Source organism: Salmo trutta, chromosome 3 (assembly GCF_901001165.1).
Source record: "Salmo trutta chromosome 3, fSalTru1.1, whole genome shotgun sequence".
NCBI lineage: Eukaryota > Metazoa > Chordata > Actinopteri > Salmoniformes > Salmonidae > Salmo > Salmo trutta.
The window spans coordinates 31,062,800-31,081,446 of NC_042959.1; the positions used below are offsets into that span (position 1 = coordinate 31,062,800).

The window sequence follows — 18,647 nt, forward strand, 5'->3', positions numbered from 1 at the left end:
ATATATATAGATTGATGTATTTGAAACAAGACCGTGCTGCTCAACAATCTGACATTCTTCACTAGTAGGAACAGTTTCAAATGACAATTTCGAAAATAACGTGCAGGTAAAAGTAGGCCTATCCAAATAATCTAAATCAATAATATTCATAAAAATAATTTGAAAGAAACTTGGAACAACTTTGGTGAAATCTCTTTATTTCAGGTGATACATTTCGGTGTTCTTTAATGCTTCTTTTTTTATACAGCAGATAGTACATTATTCACACAAACGTTGCTAAACACGACATATTTCAAATGGACAGACACATCAGAATAACACACAGTTCAGTTGAGTACTCAGTCAGTGAGGGATAATAGAACGGCTGTTAATAAGGTAAAGACGGTGGTTCGATGTAATTAAATACTCATCCCCATTTTTTTTGTAAAAATGTAACAGCGAATGTATTGGTGTGTGGTGGTTGGACATTTATGGCTGTGTGTTTAGTTGGTGTGTGTGTCAATGTGTTTGTGAGAACGTGTTAAGGGACAGGGGTGGAACAACTCATTTTGGTCAAGTATACAAGGCAATTTTACGGTTGCTTGTGTTACAAAATAAATAAACACAAAACCAACGGTCGTAAACAGGCAATAGCGCTAAAGATTAACTTCACTGCACTTATTTTTACAGCAAGGGTGTTGGTAAGCGTTAGCTGTATCTGAGGACCAACTCTAGCTACCTGCTCTACAGAACAACTACTGTCAGCAGGCTTCTCCATCTTTACAACGTTGGTGAACAAACAAGCAAGGAATCGTTTTTTCTTAACCATCTATGAATCCTGCACGATGAGCACGCCGTTCCTGTAATAGTGTGACGAAAACAAGACAACAATATACATCAATTGGAGGGTGAGTAGGGAGACATCGTATGTCGTATGGGCCCATTGCATGTTTCCATTTAGTGTGTAAAAAGCTTTGACACCTTATCACTCCATAGGCTCCCATATGAACTTTAAAACACCTCTTCTCCTCAGACACAAGATGTGTTAGTACGTGTGCGGCTATTTGATGTAAGTCGCTATGACATATTTTCTATAGTTTCAAAGTGTATATCAATAGATTTAGGTTAGTATTTTCCACTACAATGAATTTGGGATCATGTCCCTTTTCTAAAAATGCATATCCTTGTTTTCATACTGATTGGCTATACATCCTTTCTGCAGCATCCTCTTTGGGAGACCTGCCAAAATAACAAAAGTTGCCATTGAAATCATCAGTCGATTAACTACAGTAATCCTAAATGAAGTTCTTTGGCTGTTCATGCCTTGAAAATGTCCTGATAATAATGTCCCTTATTCATGGTCCCATAAACCATTAGGCCTAAATTAATAGCTTTGATTTGAGCCAACAATGAGGAAATAATATTCATAGTTTAGAGGGGAATCTTTTTAGAACAAAGTATATCAAAACCTTGTGAATCACTGTTTATCACGTAGCTAGAATACTCTAGTTGACCCACTCCAGACTCGCCATTGGAAATAAAAGCAAAGATCCAAGGGACTGAGACCATATCCCTTTAATAGTCACTTAAATAATCTCAAACAATATCACTTCACAACAAACGCAATAACCCCAGAGCAGTTAGCTATGCCAGTCTGCAATCCTATATAATGTCATGCAGTTGGATGAAAATCTGAACATATTCAGCTTTCAACCTATTCTGTGTTTGACTTTTAACATAGTTTAATATTATCTGTTTAAATACAGAGTAATAGCACATCCACACGGTTACTCCGAAAAGTCATTGAGTTGAAAGGGGGGGGAAAACAGGTTCTCAGGTCGATGTCAGTGAGCCATGGGTGGGGAGAGTGGCCACTGAGAGACAAGCTGGTGGGTAGGAGGGTCAGGTGTTTACTAGCAGGAGCAGCTGCTCTCCGTCACTGCCATCTCTGGTGGCTTCTCCAGTTTGATATCGATCACTGAGAGAGATGGTTAAGGAATATTATTCATTACGGTGTAATTTTATGGATATTTTTTTTAATGATATTCCACATGCAATAGATAACCTGGTTCTCTGTTGTAAAGTTTCCATCCAAACTTTTTATGCAATTAAAGTACAAAAATTGCACGACAGGCCTGATGCAAACAGCAAATGTTTCTATAAAACTTTCCAAATGTCTACAAAACAAATTACGCTAGGCAAGGTGGGATCTATGTCAAATAAATTAGTGGCAGTAGACACGCTTTTATGAGCAAATATTTATATAATAACCACCATATTGAAGTAAACTTGGAGTCGTGATGATATGTTGTGTGGTCCTCCCACTACGACTCGGGAAAGCATGCAGTTTATTAAACTACAGATTAAATAAGTTATGAACGTCACAGGGTGGTGAAAGTGGAAGGTGATGACCTTGATGCTCCTTTCCAATAAATATTGAGGGTCTTATTCTGGTGATATGATCGATGCTTGGCTGCCGTTTGACATAAAAATAATCTTGCTCTTTTGTCCATAATAATCTCATCATGTAAACCATAGCCAAACTGAATCTGCCAGCTGTTGGCTAGAGTGCATGTGCCAAGACCAGAGTGGGCACATTCGCTATTTAATGCAACATTTTGTGTGACAAAACCATTTTTATGTGCACAACGTCATCACGCACAACTTTTGATCTGCAACAAGTACATTTGATGGAAACATCTCTGCTGTGAAAACGTGCGTGTTTTAATGTGCGTCCTGTTTTATGCAGATTTTTTTTTTTACCATTAGCATGAAATTCTGTTAAATGGATAGAAACTTAACTACTGAAGCATTTCTGGAGCGTTGATTTACATGTTGAGCTCAAACTTGCTCCAAACCATTCTGCCTCGGGGCTAACCCCCTTGTGAAAGGATACTGTCCTCTTTGCTCTTCTCTGGTGTGCTATCCATCCCAGGTAGGGCTGCAGCAACACGGCGAAACAGCTGAGGAACCACAAGAAAATAATCAGTGGAGAAAAACAGCCATACCACACAGCGCATCAATAATGTAAAGTTGGCCACATAACAGTGACGAACTACACAGGAACACCTTTCTAATATGGAGTTGCACTCCCCCTCCCCCCATTTCACCCTCAGAACAGCCTCAAATCTTCAGGGCATGGACTTTACAAGGCGTTGAAAGCGTTCCACAGGGATGCTGGCCCATGTTGATTCCAATGCCTCCTACAGTTGTGTCAAGTTGGTTGGATGTCCCTTGGGTGGTGGACCATTCTTGATACATGCGGGAAACTACTCAGTGTGAAAAACCCAGCAGCATTGCAGTTCTTAACACAAACCAGTGTGCCTGGCACCTACTACCATACCCCGTTCAAAGGCACTCAAATCTTTTGTCTTGCACATTCACTCTCTGAATGGCACACACACAAGCCATGTCTCAATTGTCTCAAGGCTTACAAATCCTCTCTTTAACCTGTCTCCTGCCCTTCATCTACATTGATTGAAGTGAATTTAACAAGTGACACCAATGAGGGATAATAGCTTTTTCACCTGGATTCACCTGGTCAGTCTGTCATGGAAAGAGCAGGTGTTCTTAATGTTTTGAATACTCAGCGTATATAGTAACATCTACTGGAAAGTCAATATTTATATTTCCATTTAAAATAAACATACAACATATTTGTACATAGGGCTACATGCATTGGACAAAACTGATTTGGTTAATTATTACACATTAAAATCTTGGAAGATGTCTCAATAACACTAAAAACAATGCAAGAAAAGGCCCCTACAGAATATTGAGAATCTTCTTGTTAACTTGTCACAATTTGCCATGTAATTGTTCATATTTTATGCCCATAAAATGTCCATGATTCCATGCCAAACAGTGAGAAGCAGACATTTTGTGGAACGAGGCAAAATAAGAGAAAGACCCAACAACATGGAGCTAGACAGTGCAGTACAACTGATGCTGAAGCGTTCTAAAGCAGTGGACAGGAATGACAACATGACCTGAGCACTGAGGGGAATCACAATGCAGAAAGGACTAGGTGGACAAGCCTTGAGGAGCCAGGTGAAGAGAGAGAGAGAGGAGGGAAAACTAGAAGTTGTGAAAGAGGCAGCTGACACTAGGAGGGAAGACTGGGCTGGACTATCCTGAGTGAACAGACGCTCTACCTGTTTGACATTGTAGCCAGTCTTTGCGCTGGTTTCAATGAACATGACATTCAGTTCCTTAGCTCTCTGCTCGCCCTCTTCCGTGGTGATCTGTCTGCTCAGGCCACAGCCGAGAGGATGGAGAGATAGACAGACATGAAAGAGGACAGGCAGAGGGGGAAGGGAGAGATGGAGAGAGAGGAAAAAAAGAACGAGCTCAGAGATTCCAGTTCTTGGTTAGAAAGAGGTTAGTTTGGTCCCATCTCTGAGGAACAAAGGGATAGGAGAGGAAGCAGCTTTGCTGAGAAGATCAAACAGCTTGACACGATACAGAGAAACAATCCCAGGTCACTCACAGTACAATCACTCGTTCCACATTAAACCTCTAATCCACGTTGTACATCACAAATTATTCTTCCTAAGGCACAGCATAATGAGCCGTTCTGGAGGCTGTTTGTACACCTGCTGGTGGTAGCTGGACACCCACCTGTTTGACGTTATAGCCAGCCTTGGCGCTGGTCTCTATGTACATCACATTGAGTTCACGAGCTTTCCTCTCTGCAGCCTCAACAGATACTTGTCTGCCATGGTCCCAGGGGGAGGGATAGGAGGGGAGGGTGGTGGCAGTGGGTTGGGAGTGGACACCAAATCAAAGTGACATGGGGAGACACCAGGGAGAGGGAACAAAATAAATAAATAAAACAAAAAAAATTGACAAAAACAAAAAAAGACTTAAAAAGGAAAACTCCACCCCAAAATGATATTTTGGTATTTGTTTCATTAGTCAATTGCTGACGTAGTCCCAAAATGTTTTGCTTGTCAGCACTCAAGTTTCAAGATATGTCACTTTCAAAATACAGAAATCATCCCTGTATGATGCATATTACGGGGATGATTTCTGTATTTTGATTTCAGTATTTTGAAAGTTACATTTCAGTAATGGAGTAACTCCAGCATGGAGTTCAACAGATCAAAATCAGAAAACATATGAAAATGTATGTTGGAGGCGCCAAATACATTCAAGGGACGAGGGAGGAACCAGGCTTTGACAAAGGCTTTACACATACATCGGTTGTCAGAATATGTCAACATTTAGTTCAGGGACCACATTACTGTTTACCACCACACCAACCTGTTTAACACCACACCAACTACGCTTGCCACACACACACACACACACAATGTACCTTTTATCAGCCAAGTCTGTTTTGTTTCCCACAAGCATGATAATAACATCACTTCCTCTCTCTGTTCTGACGTCATCAATCCACTTTGAGGTTTGCTGGAATGAATTGAGATCTGAGGGGAAGAAAATTAGCAACTTGGAACACATACAAAATGAGCATGACCACTTTAAATATCGTGTGAGGTATGAACTCAACAGTGAAGGAGTTATTAATAACGTTGGACACATTTGCAAATCAGAACAGTTGTTGCTCTTCATTGGAAGTACAGTTGATTTCAGTAGAGTAGCCAGGTGTTAGTAAGCAAAAGTAAACAGTAAGTTAAGTTTAAGCACAGAAAGGAATATTAGTCCCCACTCCACTGTTAATGCAAGGGAAAACTCTAATCCCCATGAAGTAGCATCATTAAAGTCCCTACATGGTATAGTGACACTGACTGCCTCCAATAATAGCAACACTACTCATACACTGAAAGCTGTTGCGGTTTGCTACTGTGTTATAGAAGATGACAACCTCCTTCCCAATGTAATGTCCCAGTGGCCCACAACCCCTACAGTGATGAGGTCATAGCTCTAACTAGGCCAGGAGGCTCTGACTCACTGGTGATGTCATAAACCACTACAGCAATGGTGGAGTCGCGGATGTAGCTGGGAATGAGGCTACGGAAACGCTCTTGTCCAGCAGTGTCCCAGAGCTGAAGCCGGACCTGGGGATTGGGATGGAGGAGGAGGAGAAACGAGACAGACGGAAAGGGGAAAATGAAGAAGAGGATTGACATAAAAAGAGAGGCAAGAAAACAGCAAGGCAGCAGAGGTGAAAAATGATCATGCATCCTGGAATAGGAAAAGCTTTCCCCATGCAGCTAGCAGATGACCTGTTCCCAATGTTGATCCTTTTTAGTGACCTATTACGGAGGGCAAATGTTCCAAATCAATGCTTTTGGTGCAATTAAAGTCAACCAAACATTGCTGGTAACCTCTGCTAGCATTTGCCCTATTCCTTAGAAAAGCCCCTTTAGGGACAACATTTCCACAAGCGCCACTGGATGTACTGAGCTTGAGAGTTCCATCATCCCCCTCTATAGGCCTATTTGCACCTATTGGGAGAAACGTAGAGGAAACATTGCACTAACAAAGTAATCTACAACATCTACTCACTTTAGAGTAGCATAGAATTTGAGGGAATGGAAGCCCTGAAGCGCCAATAACCTATTTCCTGATCTGGTTCCTCACTGACCACAAGCAAGTCTGGTTCAACTCATTGCTACAGTCCAGTGACGTTGCCAAGCTGTGGAAATACTGTTTGCCCTGTCCTCTCCTTCCGTCCACAGAGAAGGGCAGGGACGTGATACCTACTTGCTATGTCATAAACCACCACAGCAGCGGCTGAGTCTCTGATGTAGCTGGGGATGAGGCTGCGGAACCGCTCCTGCCCGGCCGTATCCCACAGCTGGAGCCGAATCTGTGGCCAACCACGCAACAAACCGAGGAGCGGACACAGTTCGAAACCCAGCCATGGGGATGGAGGGGAGGGGTGGACAGAGGGAAAAAAACGTATAATGATGATGGAACTAAAAACAGAATCATGGCAGGAAAGAAAACTTGATTGGCTACATGAAAACTGATAATTAAACTGCAAATTATAGTTCCTCTACGTCCATACTTAACAAGCAGTCTAGTTGGGATGAGATAAAAAGCAGACTACCTAAGCCCATTTTTGACAGTGGCATGTAGAGGGATATACAATGTTTATGCATGGGCACAAACTCAAGGGACACGTGAAATGGTTTCAAATGAAAGGCTCCAAGTGATGCAATGATATAGAAACAAAAGTGGTACTTACCGTACGATCTTCCAGGTACATTGTTTTCGATAAAAAGTCTATGCCAATTGTAGCCTGCAAGACAAAAAAAATGTAATTCTCAGACATCACATGACCATACAACATTCAACAAAAAGCAAAAAAGGGATGGCCTTGTGTCCTTATTCTTTCTCAACTTAGTAGCTTGCATAAAATCTGCTACAATCAGGTTAGAAAAACAGAACATTTCCCCCAAGCAAAAGAACCAAAAGAGCTTAGAATTGTGTGCATGCCTGCTAATATTACTCATGTTATGCATTAGTTTACATGCAATAAATAACCAGTACTGTACTCGAGATGAGGTAATGTACCTGATAGGTATTGTCAAAGCTGTCATACATAAACCTGGTGATAAGCGATGTCTTCCCCACTGTAAAGACAGACAAGCAGAGCAGAGAGCATTTAGTTTACATTTTGACATTTAGGCAATTCCACAGTAACAGAATGATGCAGACTGATTTTTCACATATAAAATGTACATCAAACAAAAACCAATGATTGCAAAGTTAAATAAAACATACAACTATGCACAATGACGACTTATGGCAATTTCCACCATTTTTTTTACAAAAACATGTTTACTTGAAGAACAGCGCAGATGCAAAGTCTGCTAACAACAGCACTGTTCTTTGTAATGGTGCAGACACACCAAGAAATCTGACTAGTTACTTAGCAAAGTAGGAGGCCGTTCCTTTTCTTGCTAGAACAAAAGACGCCCCTGGTGTGTACGGACGAACCAGACGCTTCTACTTGTAGAATCGCAATGCTCGTCAGTGGCCGAGAACTTAACTTTGAGCCAATCAGAGAGCACAAACCTATACGTGAAGCCAACAGAAGTATATAACAAAAATGCACTTTTCCCATTGTAATCCACCACGTCAGAATTGTTCTAATTAAAATAATAAAGCCGCATAACACATCATTTTTCTCAAGCAAGTCTTTACATCTAGCTAATACGTTTTGTGCTTGAAGGATTTTTTTTGTTAGGTTTAGTTTGATAATGTGCACCTGCTCATTAGCTTGCTAACTGAGCCAGGCAGTCACACAAACAAACCGAAAGGGGTGGTAAATGCAGCACAATGCACACAACACTAAATGCTTTACCAAGCTAGCCATTTAGCAAGGTGAAGAAATAATTGAATTCACTCTCCATTATCCCATACTGTCAATACCAGTTCGCTTGCTAGCTAACGTTAGCATCGCAACACATAGGGCGTTCACTCACTGCTATAGAGAATGTAGGGGAAACGCAAGTCAATTAGAGGGAACTACTAAATAAATGTGCTTCTCTTTGCACAAGGACTCTGAGTAAAAAATATCTTTATCAATCGATTGGTCGAAACTTCAAAACGTGTATTTGTGTGATCTGACTCAATGTAGCAGAATTAAATAGACAAAATCAATTCTGTGGGTGTTTTTACACAGTTCAGTGTTCTCTGCTGGCTGCCAGTGTTGCCAACTCCTCAGTAAGGAAAGTAGCTATTGGCTGTCCTAAAAGTAGCTAGAAGACACTAAATGACGTCATCACAGAATTTGCATAATTGGTCATGTGCATGTAATTGTGATGGATGCTGTAGGAGAGAGGAATAACATCGTGGGGAGAGACAATGAGTAAAAAATACCCTAAATATGTTTAGAACTACAAATGAGCAAGCTGCAGAGAGTGGCACACAGCGAATAAGAACCAGATATGAGGCAATACTCCTCCTTCAGCACTTTATAGACCCCATTGTTAATCCCCGTCATAACAGAGGTATTGTCAGTCCCTATCCCCAGGAGTTTCTCTTTATTAAGACAACACTTCGAGGAAAGCCACAACAGCACGGGCTATAGATTTGGCATCTCCTCCCTCCAACTCAACAAGCCCAAGAAATGTTGATACAATTGTCTGCTTGGTGTCACTAAAGTACCTTATCACAACCCCCAGGTAATTAGAAACACTTACATCCGTGGACTCATCGATGAGGAGGCTGAAATGCTGGTCACCCACATCTGCAACCAACTTTTTCAGAAAGTATGGTGCTAGAACACCATTAATCATTTCTGTGCACTTTGTCCTGTGCATTTTGAAGTGGGTAGCAGCAGTGGAGTCTGAGAAAGCAGCTCTACATGCTTCTCCAATGTGATCACATGCCAGCATGGAACAGTGTTCAGTGATAGCGAATGCCATTTTTTAACCATAACTGGCAGCTTGTTTTGGGTGGAACTGTTATAAGGCTTTGCCTTTTGAGTTGTCATGTGTTTTTTTACATCACTAAGTTTGGTGTAGAAATCAGCCTTACAATACAGGCAGTATGCCCGTGTATCATCTCCAATAAACGGCTTCAACCAGCCTTTGAATTCAGGGTTTAATTCCCACTCCTTTCCGTATTTGAGTGTACAGTTTAGACTGAGACATGATGAGCTAGCCAGCTAGATGTTTAGCTTATGTCACAGGGAGGCACAGACACAGTGGACAAGGTGAGTAAGTGACTGAGGCTGTGTGAGTCAAATGTAGCGATTTATTTTTGTGCAGTGATTTATTTTAGACAACCGACATTTTACATTTACATCCCACCCTGAATGTAAGCCAGGGCTGGCTTCCCGCATGCGCGATTCATTTGCAGTCTGGACAAGGGGTGCTTTGCTCTGACTGCAGCTGGGAGGGACTGCTGTGCGAGGACTGGGCCGTCTGAGTGCTTTGGGACAGGGGTGGGGACCACGGCAGCACCCGCTGCTCATTGAGAAGAGTAAGAACGATACGCGCTTTCATGTCAGAGTCTCCTAAAGTCTCCAATAACACCAGAAAAAGTCACGATTTGTCGCTAGTCGATTTTTGGAAAATGTGTCACTAGAGGGGGCTGAATACATGCAAAATATAGCGACAAAGTCGCTACGTTGGCAACACTGCTGGCTGTTGAGGTTGATGCAGAGAAAGAGGTCAGTGAGTGTAGCAGAGGGGTGATTGTGTAGCACATGAGCTAGTTGACAGGTGACTGCTAGGCTCTTAATTCATCCTTCCTCAAAAACCCATTGGAGAAGGTGGTCAGAGGGGAGGGACCGTGTACCTTCTCCTCCACTAGTTGTGGAGATAGGATGTCAGTAATCAAGGAAATATAAAATCAAACAAAGCCTAGTAGTAGTGCTGAGTGATTAAACAAAATGAAAGTTATTTTTTGAAGAACTGTTGGTAAATTATCTGTTCAATTATTTGAATTCCATGTTATTTTTTTGGGTGAGCTCAATGCGCACATAGCAGTTTCTCCAGAGATAAATCAGATCCAGCCTGAACTGTGTCATGTAGTAGGGAGTTATCGTTTCCGACTGGCCAATATTCTACACAATTACCACGTTTTATGCGCTAAACTAACTACAATGACCATAATCCACTGCGCATCTACTTTTCCGGGTCGGAGTTTCTTTTAGGACTACTACGGAAGAGAGAAGAATGTGCGATTCTGAGTGATAGAGCGTAGCAGTTGCTTCCCTCTACCTGAAAATACATGATCTAAGTCAGGGTTTCCCAAACTCGTTTTGATTTTTGCCCTAGCACTACACAGCTGATTCAAATAACTAACTCATCATCGCTTTGATTATTTGAATCAGCTATGTAGTGCTGGGGCAAAAGCCAAAACATGCACCAAGGGGAGGCCCCAGGAAAGAGATTGGGAAACCCTGATCTAAGTGATTGATAGTTGGTATTCAGCAGTCATAAAAGTATGCCTTATTTACTTTGAAGAACTACAAAATAGTGATAGACAGCATAAGAAGCAACTCTATAGAGATGAGATGACTTGAAATGAAATAAAGTCATCAAATAAAACAAATGTTAATAAATGATAAGCAGTAACAGGCAGTCACTACCATCATGGGACTTTTATGAATTGTTCCATACCGTGTTACAGCATTCAACTCACATAATGCATTTAGTTAAAAACATTTTAAACCGTGATTATTTTTCTAGAATCTAACCGAATTCAAAAGCACTAAAATGGCTCAGTACTACCTAGTAGACATCGTGTGGTGATGTCACCCACCCCCAGGAAGACCTACAGTACTGTTATCCTAGCCCAACCAAGATCATAGTTTTTCTAGGATAATGGACGCGGATTTGAGTTTATGGACGGGGTTGCATCCTAGGTCAGCAATGCCGGGATTGTTACACCCACACTAATGATCAAGGACATCAGCTTCACATCTGTAATATCAGACAAAATGAGAGCGAGTGACAACCAAATACAACAAACAGGGAATTTTCAATGAAAAGAAAAACCACTATACTTAATTCAATGAAACAACACTTTTATATCATAAAAAGAACACCTATATAAATGGTTATTGGGTTTAGACATCCATCTTACTCCAAAACAAGACATGATTGAATAGTAAAATGCACAGTGTCAAATACAAATAAATCAGCAGAATGTCAAGGCTGGAACAGAAACCTGCACACCCAGTAGCTAGATCTCTAGCAGCAAGGTTGGCCATGCATGTTCTAGGTCTATGCATTGTTAATTATAAACAGTATTTTTTTGTTGTCCTACAACCAATTCTAAAGAGTAAACCAATAGCATATGTATAACCTATTGGAGACAAACCCTTCAGTCTCTCCAGGACTTGGGACTTTAATCCGCAAACAGGGTTTAGCAGCTTTCACAGGTCTCTGTATCTGAGGTTAGGAAATTATACCAGTGATATAACATTTGACATTTCATTGCAATTGTGTTTTTGTATTGTCATAGTTCTCTCTTTGGGACTAGCTAAGCGAGGTAGTGAACATTGTTGTTTTTAGCAGATCAAGCTAACGTTTGCCATAAGTTAATATTTATATTTTTACATTTTTAAATTTTTAGTCATTTAGCAGACGCTCTTATCCAGAGCGACTTACAGTAGTGAATGCATACATTTCATTTTCATTTCATACATTTTTTTTTTCTTCGTACTTATACATGTAGCTAGCTAGCTGATGTAGCTAGTGTGCTACACATCATCCTGGCGCTGCCGCCACCTGCTGCTGCTGCTAACGTTCCTATCCATGCAGGCAATGCAGCCCACTGGAATGCTTCTTTGGGAAATCTAGAAACTGTAATTTTCTAAAATAGATTTGATCCCGGCCGTAAGGACCATCCAACCCACAAATACTATGGTCGAAATGCTAATTTTAACCTTGAAAAAACTACACTAAGTTAGCTAGCTAGCCGTTTACAAGCGTGATGGAAGAGCTGTCGTTTACAAACACACCAGAAGTTCTTTGGGGTTCCAGTGTTCATTTCCGCTCCTCCTCAAAAATCTGTTAATAAAAAGGTATATAAACTATTCTTGGCCCTCAGTTTCACTCTGGACAGACAGTATTTGCACAAGGGATAAGAAGTAATCAGGTATTTTATGTTGTTTCCACTGGATCAGAGCATAAAATGTTTCCCTGCCATGCCAAGGCTCAGTGGTTATCGAAAGAGAGAGCTGGAAAGATTTTTCAAAATACATTGAAGAACTATTGTCATTCTCAATGGATGAAAAACCAAATCAATTTTTATTTGTCACATGCGCCAAATACAACAGGTTTTGACCTGACTGTGAAATGCTTAAAAATAAGAGTTACGAAAATATTGACTAAATAAACAAAAGTAAAAATAAAAAAAATAATAACGAGGCTATATACAGGGGGGTACTGGTACCAAGTCAATGTGCGGGGGTACAGGTTAGTCGAGGTAATATGTACATGTAAGTAGGGGTAAAGTGACTATGCATAGATAATAAACAAACAGCGAGTAGCAGCAGCGTCCGGGTAGCCATTTCATTAACTGTTCAGCAGTCTTATGGCTTGGGGGGAAAAGCTGCTAAGGAGCCGTGTATGGTGTCGTATGGGCGAGCGGTTTGCTGATGTCAACATTGTGAACAGAGTGCCCCATAGTGGTGGTGGGGTTATGGTATGGGCATGCATAAGCTACAGACAACCAACACAATTGCATTTTATCAATGGCAATTTGAATGCACAGAGATACCGAGGCCCATTGTTGTACCATTCATCCGCTGCCATCGCCTCATGTTTCAGTGTGATAATGCATGGCCCCATGTCGCAAGGATCTGTACACAATTCCTGGAAGCTGAAAATTTCCCAGTTCTTCCATGGCCTGCATACTCAGACATGTCACCCATTGGGCATGTTTGGGATGCTTTGGATCGACGTGTATGACAGCGTGAACCAGCTCCCGCCAATATCCAACAACTTCGCACCGCCATTGAACAGGAGTGGGACAACATTCCACAAGCCACAATCAAATCTATGCAAAGGAGATGTGTCACACTGCATGAGGCAAATGGTGGTCACACCAGATACTGACCGGTTTTCTGATCCATGCCCCTACTTTAAAAAAATAATAATTAAAAGGTATGTGACAGATGCATATCTGTATTCTCAGTCATGTGAAATCCATAGATTAGGGCCTAATGAATTTATTTCAATTGACAGATTTCCTTATATAAACTGTAACTCAGTAAAATCTTTGAAATTGTTGCATTTAGATTTTAGTTCAGTATATATGCCCAATTTTGTTTTCTAGTCTGGATTTCATTTAGAAAAGGCCCATGCTATCACACTAACCTGCAGCCACTAGCTAGCTTATCAGATGGTGTTGGAAGTTAGCTCCGTTCTGCCCGCGGAGCGTGACAGTTCTACTGAGCAGCGTAGAACTTATTTTTGACCATGGCCGCGATGACAATCTATTCACGCTAATCGTGCTAAATTATCAGAGTAAATCATCTAACATCTGAACCGTATATGGTAAAGACATGGGTATGGGCTATAGTTTTTCTGATGTAATTCTCTATCGAATAAACATTTTTATAAACCTTGAATGAAAGAGTACAACAGTGGTCACCAATCTAGTCGATCACCAAACATTTCAGTAGAAAAGCCAACTATAAAGCCTTGCGCTCCTATTTTTTGTTATTCGTCTTGCACTGTTGGCGGTAGGTGCACTTGATTCAGAAGTGCTCTGCGCCAGGTAGGGAGTGTTCCCATTTTGAACCTTTTCATTTGTCTGAAGGGATAGACTGACTGCCCAGGGGACTGGGAGAGCTAAATTAAGTGTGCCTACTGCGCTGGCCAATCGGATAGCTCAAATCACCATGCCTAAAGCATCCACAACCCCACAGCAAAGTTTCATACTAGCCTGTGAGATTTCATTAATTTTAAAACCATGACCAATGAGAGACTGTCAAAGAATACAGAAAACACTTTTACAAAACGGCTTCTCTCTACTTCCACTCGCACTACAACCAGCACTGCAGCTGCAATTAATTAGTAGCCAAGTGTATCGATAGACCTGCATTTTTATTAGCAGCTCGTCATGTTTATTTTAATATCAAGGAATATTTCACTTACTCTGGTCATAGGAATAACATGGATTTGTGCATGAGGCAGAAATAATGCAATGCTACTCGAGTGTCACCATTAGGTGGAAGACTGTCCCCTCTCTGTGGTCAGTCTCGTCGGAGGGAGGGAGAGAGCAGGGGCTGTGAGAGGCAGACCCTCTGCTGCTGCTTTTCCCCCCCTCTCCCTCTCCCAACCGACCAGATGCAGGTACCATCAGTCCAGTAAAATAAAAAAACAAATTATTTGCAAATGATTTCCATTCATGCTGAGCTGTGCCTCGGACGTGATACAACTGATCAAATGTTTTATCAAAGCTTGAGTTTTGAAATATAATAAGGTCAAAGAAGAACAACATTGGCAGGCCAAGCATAGCAAATAGTAAAAAAAATGGAGGAAATGTTCACTAATGTTGGGATCCGTTTTATAAGCGAATTTACACACTCCAGACTGCGTTGTCAGGGAATTACCGCACACCTCAGTGATTGAAGTGACTTTATATAACTTAACACAAGCCTCATTCCTACAGAACTGTTTTTATTTAGGTTAATGTTGCATAGTCTTACATTTTTTTACTCATATTTTTTAACTCTGAACAGTAGATCTCTGCTTGCTTTTGGACTCAAACTGATCTTGAATCAGAAAAGGTTGGTGACAACTGCCCTAAAACATAGCAACCCATCTACTCTGACTCTTGCCAGCTAACAAGCAGCTGCTTCATTCAAAAACAAATAACTTTTTATTTAATTATGTTGCTAGTTACTCCAGTTATCTGGTTAGTATCAACAATGGCTTACTACAAATTCTAGTTAGCCAAATAGCAACAACATTAGCGCAGCTGGCTAGTTAACTTACATTAGCTACAGCAGGCACAAGCCGAACAAACTACTGCCACTTTGTGGCCTGGAGTATTTCAACACCACAAAACGGAGGTAAAACCGCAGCTTTTCTAAACCCAGAGGCGCAACATCGCGAGACTTCCGGTGACGTTTACGAACCAGACCAGGCCGAGGTTTGGGGTTAGAGAAGTCAAATTCCTCATTAGGTGTTAATTTTCTCGAAATTTAAAAGGCACAGTGATGTAATCTAAAAGACACAATCTAGATTTGAGCCAATGTCTTAAGTAGTTGAACATGTTATTACTCCAATCTCGTGAAAATGACACATTCTCGTCAAAAACAACTATATCTAAGGAGCGTCTTTAATTTGACGTCCTGCACAAGACGACCTTAGACCCGATGACCTATTTCTGCGCAGCTAGCCATGACATCTACAAGTGTGATCGAGATTTCTATTAGAGAAGCAGTTTTTGCCTATCGTCATACTGTACTGTCTTTGGTAAAACTGTTCTAACTGCCTACACTGGGCAGAGGTTCTAAGTACCTAACGTTATCCGCAGTCAGATCTCTCTGCGTCTGACCCTTAATTTCCAGTGGAAAGTCTTAAGGCGACCTTGTGCATACAGATGTAAGGTTTGTAAATTAAACAATAATTGGTTTTTGTTTAGCATACATTTAAGTGAAATTGGAATATCTGCATTATTCTGTACCATATAATTGCCCAATTGCTACATTATGCAGTTACCATAGAATTGTCAATTTGCTAAATTATGCATGATCCTCTGTGGAACTGCACTTTGGGAGGAATAGTAAACGTAGCCTAGGCAGATTTGCTTTATTATGAGCATTTAGCTATTTAAAAAATGTAATCCACTGACAGTGACCATGCGTAAGCGATCATATGTCATCTTGTATGATAACATATCTAAAAACGAATCGATAGACTACTGAACCCACGGCGCTGAGCTGGCAAGGGTGGAGCCACGAATGGAGGAGACAGCTAGCAAGCTAAAATGGACTGGAAAATCAATACACAATGTTGGGTCTATGCAAATCTAAATTAAGATTTGTCTGAGGAAATAATGTGCCTTGTCTAGTTTGTAAGCGGCCCAATGCGTTCCCACCCAAGCTAACGCGTTACTAGGCTCCCCTCTGCTGACAGACGTGGCTTAGCAAAGTTACCGTTAGCTAGCTAACAGTACCCAACTGTTAAAGTTAGCTATATGACTCCACACAAGCTGAAGCTACAGTAGCTGGCAAGTAAACACAAAACATTCACGTAACTAGTTGGCTAAATAAGTCTAACTACCTAGCAGAAGCAAGTGTAACTTCAACTAACGTTAGTGAATGACACCGACAATTCAGTAACGTGCTAGTACTGTAGCTAGCCAACTTAGTTACAGGGTATGCATGACTTGGCTAGCTAGCTAGCTAAATACGTTGGCATCTTCTTGGGCAACATCTCAAGCAACACATTTTCCTGATTAAATTGGATAGCTAGCAAGTTCCCTTTACGAGTTAGTCATTGGCTAAAATATAGCTAACTAACCTAACGAGGCATCGTCTGAGTTGTTTAAAGCCTCATCGTCTGCCTCGGCCTGGCTAGCTACGGTACTGTTAGGCTAATGCCAGCTGGCAGTACTCTCACCAAAACGCCCCAAAACAAATAACCACATAACATGCCCTGAATACACCTCCACTTACCACTTTGCTCGCCTAAGAATACGAGCTTAAATTTCCGCAGGGGGTTGCCAAACTCTCCGCCACCGGTCGTGGTTGACATCTTTATCAAAAGATAAACAACAGCTAGCTATATGGACAGTTTTCTATGTTGTCTCGATAGGGAAGAGTCGCAGAGTAGTAAAGCCAGAGACTGTAGAGAAAGCGAGACACCCACTCCCTCTTCTTCGATGGGGTTTATCCAATGTTCTTCTTCGTGTGAATTTCCGGAAGACTAGACGCTGTGTTGCTTATTGCTGCTTTTCGCAGGTCGGGTTGGCTTGCACATTCTGGTAAAAAAAAAAGTTAAAGGTGAAGGAGACATTTTTAAATTGCACCACCAACTAGCCCTGCACCTTACCTATACACTATCCCCAAAACCCACCACCCCATCCCACTACTTTGGCCCTAAACGATTCTACACCAGGCGGTTGGCCTGGGAGGATGGGACCCCCTCCCTCAACTCCCTATAGATCTTCTGCACTAAAATCTCTCACACCCAACTATTTCTCTGCTGCTGCAACTACCTCACCTATCTTCTGTGATTTCTGCTCCATCAGTGCAGTTGACCACCATGGCTATAAACACAAGAAATCTAACCTTACTGAAACTCATCCTCTCAATCTCTCTCTTCAGGCCTACTCACAGGGGGCTCCCAGTCGAAACCCTCATTCTTCGGTTATCCTCTACTCTCCTTACTGCCTCAGCATATGAAATCTTTTCCCCCACTCAAACTATGCCAATCTCAACATGCTTTTTTTGTAAAGTGCACTTCGGATCCCCAGCTGCATGGGCATCCCCATGGCACCTAAAGCATTGTAGCGGGTTCGGAACAAATGCCCTCACCAAATAACTAATATGTGACCGACTACCTCAATTCGGTATTATGTATCAAAATGTGAAATTTTGTTTATACATTGGATAAAAGTAGAGACTCAGAGCTACAAAATGGTATGTCATACACTGTAGTTGAGAAAAAATGGGAAAGTAATTCTGCTTTGAAAGTTGATAAACTTGTAATCCCACTTCTGAGAAAATAGCCCTTGAATGTTTTGGTACACCTACTAGAGAGCTCTTTGTCTACACCTATTCAGCATCGTTCACACCATCTTAAGCCTTAGCCCCACCCATCTCTAAGGAGTCACGTGAGGCCATGTGCTGAACAGAGTGAGTAAACATTTCCAGACTAAAAGTGGGGAAAAAGGAAAAACTCCAGGTAAAAATGCACTTTATTTAGTCCTTGGCCTATATCCTAATCTGACTTTAAAGTGTCCAGATAAAAATATTGTATAAATATTTTATAATTATTAATTATAATTATTAGATGATGCTTACCCAGACACACTGGTCTAAATTGATGATGGGGTCATGTGAAATAAATGCTATAACCACCCCCCAGCCACATCGAGCTAAGTGTATGGGTCACTATTGTCTAGACATGTACACATCTTCATGAAGTACAATAGATGGCCGTAATCACTTGATGGGTCAAGTAATATTCTGGCGAAGTGGAGTCTTTTGTTACGCATGCCTCTTGGAGGAGGGAACGCAACACCCTGCTACACTCAACTCCCCGTAGAGT

The 18,647-nt window shown here is 41.3% G+C and overlaps 1 protein-coding gene across 4 annotated transcripts; it reads right to left on the reverse strand.

Moving 5' to 3' along the window:
- Positions 1 to 180: 180 nt before the first annotated feature.
- Positions 181 to 17,394, reverse strand: rab41 (RAB41, member RAS oncogene family). 4 transcript variants are annotated; one of them, XM_029730438.1, is made up of 8 exons: positions 17,051 to 17,394; positions 7,468 to 7,526; positions 7,139 to 7,192; positions 5,897 to 6,002; positions 5,300 to 5,411; positions 4,134 to 4,227; positions 2,876 to 2,942; positions 181 to 1,957 (listed from the first exon to the last, which is right to left on the reverse strand). In XM_029730438.1, the coding sequence occupies exons 1-8, from the start codon at positions 17,127 to 17,129 to the stop codon at positions 1,893 to 1,895; spliced, it is 636 nt and encodes a 211-aa protein (XP_029586298.1). In that variant the 5' UTR covers positions 17,130 to 17,394; the 3' UTR covers positions 181 to 1,892. The 4 variants fall into 4 exon arrangements, with proteins under 4 accessions (XP_029586298.1, XP_029586291.1, XP_029586282.1 ...); XM_029730431.1 differs by lacking the exon at positions 4,134 to 4,227 and adding an exon at positions 4,600 to 4,693 and having other exon boundaries at positions 17,051 to 17,317; XM_029730422.1 differs by lacking the exon at positions 5,897 to 6,002 and adding an exon at positions 6,652 to 6,757 and having other exon boundaries at positions 17,051 to 17,314.
- Between the last annotated feature and the right edge of the window lie 1,253 nt (positions 17,395 to 18,647).